The sequence below is a fragment of the Nannospalax galili genome, unplaced genomic scaffold (genome assembly GCF_000622305.1).
Source record: "Nannospalax galili isolate Female #2095 unplaced genomic scaffold, S.galili_v1.0 scaffold274, whole genome shotgun sequence".
Lineage (NCBI taxonomy): Eukaryota > Metazoa > Chordata > Mammalia > Rodentia > Spalacidae > Nannospalax > Nannospalax galili.
This window is the reverse complement of record NW_008335435.1, coordinates 2,852,916-2,864,144: the sequence shown is the minus strand read 5'-3', so window position 1 is coordinate 2,864,144 and position 11,229 is coordinate 2,852,916. Positions and strand designations below refer to the sequence as shown.

Here is an 11,229-nt window from a genome sequence, read left to right as displayed (position 1 = left end):
TCAACTGTGGTCCTAGAAACTTACAGCCACTTGTGAAAGAGATGGACTCTTGCTCTGGAGTGTGTTACTGAATATGTTAATGTTGTAATGAAGTGCTTCTTCTAATCATGTGTATGAAAAAAAAATTAAAAAAATAATGATTAAAAAAAAAGAATAATAAGAAGAAGAGGAGGAGGAAGAGGAGGAGGAGGAGGAGGAAATAATTTGATAATTGGGTGCAGGATAGAACCATTCATTCCATCTATACTGATGGAAGATATAATCATTGCTCTTGACCTCTGATGTTTACTGTGATCTCTTGTAGCTGGTTGCTACTTTGGCTGGGTGTAAAACCACTACAACAGCTGTCATGGTTCCCAAAAAAAAAAGAATAATAAGAAGAAGAGGAGGAGGAAGAGGAGGAGGAGGAGGAGGAAATAATTTGATAATTGGGTGCAGGATAGAACCATTCATTCCATCTATACTGATGGAAGATATAATCATTGCTCTTGACCTCTGATGTTTACTGTGATCTCTTGTAGCTGGTTGCTACTTTGGCTGGGTGTAAAACCACTACATCAGCTGTCATGGTTCACTGCCTGCGCCAGAAGACAGAGGATGAGCTCATGGAGACCTCACTGAAAATGGTAAGTGTATCCTAGGGAGCAGTTTCTCATGTCTCAGGAGTGTGTCAGCCTCAAGATCCCAGCTGAGAATTCAATCATTCCTATCTTATTGTGAAATGGCTTAAATGTCAAAAATATTCCATTATTAACATGATGAAAATTTATATGGCAATCTCTCAAATTTATCAGAATTACATTTTAAACATTCTTGTTTTCAGACATAGTTTAGCAATCCAAAAATAGTTGCCATCCTGAATTTGGGGGCTGAAGATATTCAGTGCAGCGTTTCAGAAGTTTCGCAGTGTTTATTGATTGATATTGAAACTAAGTTATGACACAGTAGTAGCAAGGTTTTCTAGATTTTGTTACATTGCTTCAATTTGGAACTGAGATAACCATCTATCTCCCCATCCACTATCTGTTACCTAGCTATCCTCTCATCCATTCATCTTTCCAACCTACACAATAATATCTTCTCATCAGTCTAGTAATGATATATCCATTTTTTATTCATCTATTATTTTATTTTCCCATCATCCATTTGTCACCTGACCAACATACATCTACAGTCCTTCACCCAGTCATCACCAATACCATCCATTCATCCATTCATTTATGCATTCATCTGTCCATCCATGATCCATTCATGCAAAGTGTAAGGAGGAGACATGGAAAGGGAAGTAATGCCATTATAAATTGAACATTGTTACATTTTCTCACAAGCAGCTATCCAAAGAGAAACACGGCCATATACTTAATGTAAATGGATAGCACAGAGAGTGAGGACATTCAGTATAGTCAGCAGGGATACTTCTCAGGGGAGTAGCTTTTGAAGATTGATGAACAGTCATGGGAGTTTATATCAGGGACACACAGTAGAACAAACATCCAGAGAAAAGAACATGAGAACTTCTACCTTTGTGGGGGGAGGTGTTAGTATGAGCTCAGAAGTCACCTGAGCCCTCGGCCTCTCTATCTGAACCATAGACACTGCAGGATACTGCTGGATCCCCAGGGAAGGCTTTAGGACTATGGTCTTTCTGTAAGTCCATGGGTTGAGTCAATATTGTCTTGAGGCTTTGGTTTTCATGTTCCCCAAAGCAGTCTGAGATGTTCAAAGACATAAAGCAGTTATTTTCTAAGATCAGAAAAAGCAAACATTTCAGACATTCTTCATGTAACACGAGAGAACCAGATTACGGGGTATAATTGATGACTTTGAAAAGCACAGAGTACTTAAGATCCTAGGACTTCCTGAGGTTTTCTGAGATCTTAAGTGCTTCCATGATTTGCCACTGCCGTGGCATGCAATCATGCATGAGCACATGCACATATGTAGATATGCAGCTATCACATCCTTGGCTGGTAGAAGCACAAACCACAACAAAGGGTTCCTAGCTGTGTCTTCCCCCATGTAAGTGAGACTTAACAGCTGAAGTACGGCATCATTACCAGTGATGGGGATCTGGGCCAGGACTTTCTAAGTTCTTGGCCTCTTGTCCAAAGAACTGAAATAAAGACACTCACAGATGGCAAAGTAGGAAGGAAACCTTATTCAAAGTGAAATGATAGTACGGACCAGAAAGAAATATGCTGTCAAGAGTGGCAGCAGACCATGTGAATGAGAATATTCAAAGGTGTCAATTATTGTCTGGGGTCTCCTTTTATGGGGTTCAAAAGAAAGAGGAGTTTAGTTGCCAAGAGACATAATGTGAATGGTTCCCTGTTTTGAATGACAGGCAAATTTTATTACGCTAGCCTTTGCTCAATGTACATGTTCCTTCCCGTGATACATCTGATGTTTATTATATGTGTTCCTAATTTTGTTTAGGCATAAGAAAGCAAATAGGAAATTTTCCTAAAAGTTCACTTGAAGGACACAGTTCATCCTATTGCATGTACACCCAAAACTAGTTCTGGCCAACTCAGCCACTTACCTTTTGTACCCAGATACAGCCTAAAATACATTTGAATAATAATTGTACATGAAGGGGCTGATTTTTATGGTTGCTAGAGGTAGAAGAAATTTATTCTATTGTTTGGAGTGGGATGTACCTGCAGTCTGATGGGGTTTTAGGTTGCTGTCAGGTTCTAGGTGCACCGTTAGAAGAGGGGTGTGCGTGTATAGTACCCATAGGTACTGTGGCAGTCCTAGGTTTCCAAGTGCATTGTTAGAAGTGTGTGTGTAGCCCAAGCCAAGCAGAGTCACAGATTGCTAAGGTATTCCCTATACTTTGCTGCCTAAAGTGCAGTCCCGGTGAACACAACACAGAAAAGAGTGGGCTGGAAGGAGTGTTACGGGGCTTGTGGAATCAGGATTTTCTGATGCAAGATGAGAACTCTCATCTTAAGTTTCTTGTCATGTATTCTTGAACAGAGAAGGAGTGTTCTGTAACAGAATCTTAGGTGACTGTGAAGGTCAGAAGCAGAGGGCTGAGCATGTGGCTGGATCCAGACCCTGGGAAGATGCTGTTGCTGTTGAGAATCCACCTGCCTCACACTTCAGCTTTCTATTCTTCTACGTTGTTTTTTTTCAAATAATTCTGTCCCTCGTGGAAGTGAAAGACAACTGCACTCTAAACTTATATCCTATTACTTAGAAATCATCTCTTCCCCCGAATTAAGCAATAGATTCGTAGGACATTGTTGAACTGGGATCAGCATGTTCTCTATGTTCAGAACATGGTGACTGATCCTAAGTCCCACATAAATATCTGAACTCTTAAATCGAGAAGTGAGGAAGACAGGATAGAGATGCCCTCATGCCCTGCTGGTCCATCCTACCTCCAGACCCATCTCCTCCTGCCATCAATTTGATATCATTCCAGTATTTCCCTGAGGAAAATTAGGGCATTGCTTCCAGAGAATAAGTAGGGAGAGAGAATTAGAAGGAAAGTAGACACAGGTAGCAGATATCCTCCCCAAGGCTCTGCTAACCCTGACTCTGGGTCCCAGAGCCTGTCCTCTCTCTGATGCTGCCCTGATCTCCTCCTTCACCCTGATCTACCTTGTGCTCAGGCCAAGAGGACCCAGATAAGAAAGAGCCAAGAGGCAGAGCCAGAAACCTTGAGGGTGCAGCTCAGGTGATCAGCTTTTATACAGGGAAGGCTCCGTAACATATCCCCTGCCTTTATCTTCACAGAATCTTTTTAAGCTGGACTTACTTGGAGACCCAAGAGAGGTAAGAACTTTTGCTTTCTGAATCACAGATGTTGAGTCTTAACCGTGCTTAAGTCTGGTTAACTATGAATGAAGAAAGTCATTCCTTGTGTGTGCACTGCTGTCACCACGAGGGGAAGTCACTTGCTGGGGTAACACAACCAGGAAGACCAAAAGCAGGCCAGCCTGACTCCTAGTCAGTAACTCTCTGCCCTTTGGGGCAACTCTCCGTTCTCATTTAAATTACCTGTTCCCAAAATGGCCCTGAGGGAGGAGGACCTACTATTAGGGGCCAAAATTCCTAAGTCAGGATCCCAGGAGCTTTCACTAAGGAGTAGGGATCTAAGAGAATCCAGGGGTGGTGAGCAATATAAGGAGGAGTCTAGGAGGCTGTGGACACCAGCCTCCTCTTAGCACCCAGGAAACTCTAGCGGTATGTTCCATCCCCTCCCCCACTGCCCTCATACCTCCCAGCATAGACACAGGTAGAAGATATCTTCTCCAGGGCTCCGTTAACCTTGACTCTTGGTCCCAAGTCCTGTCTTCTAACTACTGGGCCTCTCTTCCACCCTGATCCACCCAGCCTGAGCTAACGTTAGAGGACCCAGATAGGGAAGATAGTTTGTGTCTGGTGACATTAGCTGAGTACTTTCTGTAGTACTCTCCCGTGTTTCCTTCCTGGGTATCCCAGCAACTCCCTGAAAAGCCTGGGAGGATGAACTGAGATTAAGCCATTCATCAAGGTTTTACTATGGTGGCAAGAGCTGATTTAGCAGCTGGGTATAGCGGTGAAACAGATAATATTCTGTGCCTTTCTGGGACCTTTCATTCCATTGTCATGGACTAGAGAATGTAATAGAAGAACATATGAGGTATGTGGTATGTCTGATGACAGTCAGATAAGAAGTTAAATTGCCTGTGAGGAAGAGCTCTGGCTCCCTCACATGAACCTGGAGTTTTGGACCCTTACTGTGAGTCACATTTCCACATTTTTCTGGCAGTAGGCAGACGGTGGAGGAAAGGAGAGCATGGAAGACTTCCTGATGTTGGACGGCTCAGTCTTCTCTGAGTGACCACATTCCCCACAGATCCCTCCCCTGAGGTCCCAGACTGTGCACGGCAGAGGCTTTGCCTCTTATGCTGGGGATGGGGGAGGTCTCTGTTATTTGAGATTCTGGTCTTGGGAGGATGGATTCTCTGGAACAGACCTCCTACCTCCCCTGGGGCCTTGCTGTGGTCCTCATTCCACATGTGGACCTCTCCCATTACTAGACACCCAGAAGTTTTCCATTATTTTTCTATTTCTCTTCTACAGCCCCAGTATGCCTTCACCTATGCCCTAATTGAACTTCTAGAGATAAAAATCACAGTCTGAGAAGTAAAAAAAAATAAACAGAAAACACTGTAATAACTAAAGTGATATAATCCTCAAATTAAAATATATAATTATATCTTAGAATATAAATTTGAAATTCTGTATGTCTACTATAATTTTTAATATTTAATGACAAAACCGTACTACCAAGCTTCAACAATAATGTGAAATTTGTCACTGTTCCTATAATGTGAGCTTGCCATTCATTCCATTTCCAAATTCTCCAAACTATACAGTCTTTCAATGTAATCATGTTACTTCTTAAAGAAAGCAATGCTAATAAAATGTTTTTCATTTTAAAAGTTAAACAGTAAATTGGGAGATGGGGACAAAGTTGGCCAATGGTTTGTTATAAATAATAGGTCTGGATGGCTGGATAAGAAAAGAAACCGGCTGTCAGGAAACCTGGAGGAAGTATTCCATGCAGAGGGAAGAGCAACCTTGAAAGCCTGCTGCAGGCGGCCTGTGTGCTTGGAGAGGCGGTGGGGAGGGAGGAGCAGCCTTCAGGTCGAGGAGGTCATGGAGCAGGGAAGTTGGGGTAGCATCTGAAAGGTTTGGATTATGATTCAGCACAAGTGTTCAGTGGGCTTTGAGAAGCAATCTTAGATTTTTTTTAGAGTCTTATTTTTGTTCGTTTTAATATGAGACATAGTCCCACTATGAAGTCTAGTCTGGCAATGAAATTGTGATCCTCCTCTCTCAGCTTTTCAAGTCCCAGGATTATAGACATCATCATGCCTAGCTACAGAGTTCATTTTGTCTGCAATGCAGAGGTACACTGTGTAAGCCAGGGGCAGGGCAGGTGCAGAGTGACCAGTTAGGATGACATTGGACTGTAGTAGTCCAGGCAAGAGCTCCCAGCAGTTCATACCAGGGACTGAGAAGTAGGGTGGTTAGATGTAGCTGGAGTCTGATATTTTTGAAGGAATTTGTGTGAGGACCTGCTGACAGTGACATAAAGAGGAAGAGGAAGGATGCTGCTGCCCTCTCTAACTGAGCAAGCAATGCACGTGGCCTCACAGTGCAGCCTTTGGAAGTCACATGTGGCTGTGGCAATTGCTTTGGGTCTCTTGGCTGCTGATACCAGAGTCTTCCTTATAGATGCTGGTCCACACGGTCCCTCAGTGTCTGCCTGCTGCAATGCTGCTGTTTTCTATCTCCACATTCTCTATTCACTCACATTCTTCATATACACACCAGACTCGTTGTTGTAGAAACACAAGTTAGAATATAACATTTAGCTTCTGATAAAATCTTGACTTTTCTTATAAGACAAACGTCCTTGCCTCCATGAAGCTAGTACTTTAAAACATCTCTGAATGCAGGAATGGGCCATGTATTATAGAGAAAAAGTTCTCCAACCATGACCCTCTCTCTGGCTTTACCCCAGGGCAGCCTTTAAGCTTAGGCCTCTTTGACTTCTGAGACTAGTCCTGTTTAGTGAGTTCTCTCTCTTGGCTCTTCCAACTGCTCAACCTTTTTACTTTTTGAGATCTTCCCTCATAGATCTTCTACCTCATGGATTTTCCCTTAGAGACATCTAGACTTATCACCTCCCCACCCCTTAGGACACTGGGTTTATGTGTCCACAAGTGTCTTCGTACTGGCCAAGCCCCTAGACAGGCAGAGAGGGGACACAAGTGTAATGTGGGGCAGAGTACTCATAGATGCTACATTTCTGTCTTCCCCAGAGCTATCCCTTCCTCCCCACTGTGATTGATGGCGTGGTGCTGCCAAAGACACCAACAGAGATTATGGCTGAAAGGAATATCAACACTGTCCCATACATAGTCGGCATCAACAAGCAAGAGTTTGGCTGGATCATACCAATGGTGAGAATGCACAGGGGGCTATGCTCCCAAATGATTACATTTCAAAGAAACTTAAAAGTTTCCAGTAAATTTGCTCCTAATGGTCCATGATGAAGCACTTCATAGTAAGAAATTTACACTTAGTGGGGCAGAGAAAGGACTGATATTTGGAATATTCCTAAAGTAACTACTAAAGAAGGGCTCAGGAGGGTTGTCTGCCCATCAACCAAGTTTTCCTTTGGAAGCCTTGAGCTTTCTCAAGCAGGAGGTTTAGGGGCTTGGCATCATCCTAGGATGTGACCCTAAGTTCCTAGAAGACATGCTAAAACTACTCATCAAATCAGATTCGAAGCATAGACAGGATCAGTGCATGCCGAGAGTTCTGCAGCTCTCACACAGAAGGACTTCAGGGGTCACCACAGCAACACAGACATACAGACTAATGATTGGCTTTGGTTTCCCTGTCACCTGTGTTGAGGGGGTATGACCCATGTCCTTTGTACCTGAAACCTTGGCTTCTACAATACCCTGTCCTGAATGTTCCCTCACTGCCTAGAGGAACAATGTGCCCCATGATGTGATCAAAGTGTTTATTTAAATGCCCTCTTTATACTATTTATATTTTTTCATATAAATCCATTACTTTTGTTAATTTTATTTCTCAAAAACAAACTGCCATGTCTATCAAGGCCCCAGAAACCACCTTCATTCCACTTTGGTTTGCTTAGTTGGCCTTTTTGGTTATTGTTAATTCCCTGTTGTTCACAAATATCCAATTATTTCTTTAACAGCTTATGGGCTATCCACTCTCTGAAGGCAAACTGGACCAGAAGACGGCCAAGTCCCTCTTGTGGCAGTCCTACCCCATGCTTGTAAGACTCCAGGGAATCATGGGAATTGGTTGAGAAAGAATGGAGATGGTAGCTTTCTCTAATCACAGACCAATTCGGTGGAGGAAAGGCGTCCTGGGACCTGGGGTTCAGCTCATGATTTTCTGCTTTTCTCACTTTACTATCCCAGGGGAACAAACCCACACTTATGACTCACCAACCAAAAGCCCATTGAATCCAGGACAAGATTTAGGGGAAAATTGTACTTCGATAGCTATCAGACCAAACAAGACAGAGACTATCACCAATGAAGACCAGCAAATCTAGAGAGTGGAGACACAAGACTTATGTAGGGAGTTAGAAGGTGTATCAGATATGCAGACACCAGACTAGTTATAAATTTAGGCTTTTCTGCTTTTATGACATGGCCCACTGTTATCTGTAGGTCACTGGCTCTTCTAGGCTCTGTAATCTAAGAAAAATTACTATCAAATCTTATGACCCATGTTTTTTCATTCTAGTTTCTAGGAGGAGTTAATTCTGAACTTGATTATTCAAATATAAATTATGTCTTTCCCCCAGTGAACAGAAGAAAACAGAAAAAGATTGTTTTATCCAAGTAACCAGGGGAAAGATGGGAGAAGGGTTTTCTTATGTGGGACAACTAGAGGGAGCATCCACTGGACAACAATTTTTAAATCATTAGTCTACAATCTAGAATAATTGCCTCTCATTCTGGGAAGTGAGGGAGCTTCTTCCACCAAGGTCTGTAGAACAGTAAAACACTGCTCAGATGCCTGACTTCCAAGCTCAATGATACAAAATCAATTTAAAGCAAGTGCATCTAGAGAGTTTATTTTGGTCTCCCTGAATGTCACTAGAAGGCTAGGGCACAGTGCTCGAGTGGTTCGGAACCAAGAACACCTCTTCACTGGCTGAAAATACCCAATTACTCACCAGGTGGGAGTGGTTACTTTCTGGTCTTTTTCAGAACATCTCTGAAAATCTGATTCCAGAGGTCACTGAGAAGTATTTAGGAGGTACAGATGACCTTGTCAAAAAGAAAGACTTGTTCCTGGATTTGATTGCAGATGTGATATTTGGTGTCCCATCTGTGATGGTGTCCCGTGCTCACAGGGGTGAGTCTCAAACGCTACTGGGAGAAGGAAGCAGGCTCACCAGCTGGGTCTCTGACATATAAGAACCCCTTAAAACATATGCTCTTTATGTCTTTGATGTCAGAATTTACATCATTTTGAACAGTAATTTATTTTATGTCTAGTTGATTAATTGGTTTCAGCTACAATCATTGGCAATAGTTTTCTTTTGACCTCTTGTACGTCTCAGGATAAAGTTGTGTCCATGTCATCACTACAATCCTAGAGTGCCCTGCACATGGCTCATTTTATACCATCTACTGTCATATGTTTTCCTATGTTTCATGTTAATCACTGCCATCTTTAAGTTTCCATAAAGAACCTTCTTTAGCAAGTCCTGTAAGGCATGTGGAGAAGCAACGAATTCCATGAGCTTTTGTGTGTCTGGGAAAGCGGTCATTCTCCCCTCATCGCCGAAAGGCGGCTTTCCTGAGTGCAATGCTCTAGGCTGGCAGTTCTTCTCTTCAGCACATGAATGCACCATCCTGCTCTCCCGGTCCTCTAGGAAATCTGGTGTGGTTTGGCACTTCCTTGCATGTGATGCTGTTCTTACGTCTCATGCTCCCAGAACTTTTCTTTGTTTTTGATTATTTTGTGTCTTGGTTAAAATTGATTGGAGAGCTCTACACTTCCTGATCTTACTGTTCCCAGGCAGGAACATTTTCAGCCACAACTTCAAATATGCTCTGTGTCCTTTGATTTTTCTTCTCCTTTTGAACATTCTCTTGCTCAAATGTTTAGCTTTGTGACGGCGTCCCATTATCTTTGCTTTTCTTGTTGATCCAACTTGTAATTGCTCAAGTACATGCAATTATAATTAGAATAATTTTATAAATGCCAGGCTTCAGGTAAAACCTTATGAAGACACGTGGGCAATGTGCTGTGAAAGATGTGTTCTCTCATTCACAAAAGTTTTCTAATGCAGAGTTGAGATGAGTTCTTTCTAAAATGATTGAGAGGCAGAGGCAAGGTTAAATCCCCTTTCTAGCAAGTTCTTCTTGACCCTGAGGCACCTGTTTGGTAAGTGCATTGCAGAGTCACAGGATTGTCTCTATGGTTACCATGATGGAGACTGTGAATAAATTATTCTTCATCTGATGATGGGGTGATATCTGTGAATGAAAACTTTTGTGAGTTTTGTGAGGGCTGGAAAGACGGCCCAGTGGGTAGAGCACTTGCACAAATCTGACAACCTGAGTTTGAAGCTCCAAAGTCAGAGAAAAGTGGGAGAACCAAATCTACAATTATCCATTGACCTCTATGCACATGCTGTGGCATGTGTTCATGTACACACATGCACACACACACCTGCACACGCAGGTGTGAGCTAGCACACATACAACATACACATACAACTAATAACATAATTTTAAAAATTGTGAATGGGGGGGCTGGAGAGATGGCTCAGCGGTTAAGAGCACTGACTGTTCTTGCAGAGGACCTGGGTTCGATTTCCAGCACCCACATGGCGGCTGCAAACCATTCTTAACTCCAGTTCCAGGGGAATCTGAAACCCTCTTCTGACCTCTGTGGCACTGCACGACATGGGAGCACTTACTTACGTGCAGGCAATACACTCATACACATAAAATAAAAATGATAAATAAAATTTTTAAAGTTTTAAAAAATTGTGAATGGGTAGCTTATGACATGAAGTAATGATAATAGTGTGTTAAATATAATATACATTTTTTGTTTTCAAATTTCCTATGATATCCATGGGGGCAAAGTTGCAAAATTTTCCCATCATGTTGATATGTAGATTGACATGTACCTTCTCAGAGTCACTCCAGTGTGGGTATCTGTGCCCTGTTATGACCACTGCAAATGCTGAGGCTTCCAGGCTGACCATCTGTGGTTTTGTCCACGAGGAGCACAGATTGGTGGCTCCAAGAATCCTATCACTAAGAAAAGTGGCTCTTGGCACTTGGACAGGACGTCTGCAGGCTGACCATCTGTGGTTTTGTCCACGAGGAGCACAGATTGGTGGCTCCAGGAATCCTATCACTAAGAAAAGTGGCTCTTGGCACTTGGACAGGACGTCTATGGTGATGAGAGAGGAGGCAGAGGAGAGCAGCTGAGCCAGGAGACAAGCAGGTGCTCCTTCCCTTGGCATGTCTCTGCTTGTCACCATAAGGCATTACACTCCCGGTCCAAGCAGAAGCAGTTCATGGACTATGAACCCTGAATTTTGTGATTTATTGAAACACAAGAGTGAGATTGTTCCATTTCTGAAGACACTTTTGTTTAAATATCTTAATTCCTCGTCAACCAGCTGTGTAACTCTAAGCA

The 11,229-nt window shown here is 42.7% G+C and overlaps 1 protein-coding gene across 1 annotated transcript in view; it reads left to right on the top strand.

The window, feature by feature from the left end:
- Positions 1-11,229, top strand: part of LOC103731689 (carboxylesterase 1D) — a gene marked incomplete in the record, with an annotated part of 34,200 nt that overhangs the window by 18,041 nt on the left and 4,930 nt on the right. The window contains 5 exon segments of the mRNA XM_017797387.2: positions 522-626; positions 3,748-3,786; positions 6,831-6,971; positions 7,742-7,822; positions 8,772-8,919. Of these exon segments, the coding sequence (XP_017652876.2) occupies positions 522-626; positions 3,748-3,786; positions 6,831-6,971; positions 7,742-7,822; positions 8,772-8,919 (514 nt within the window).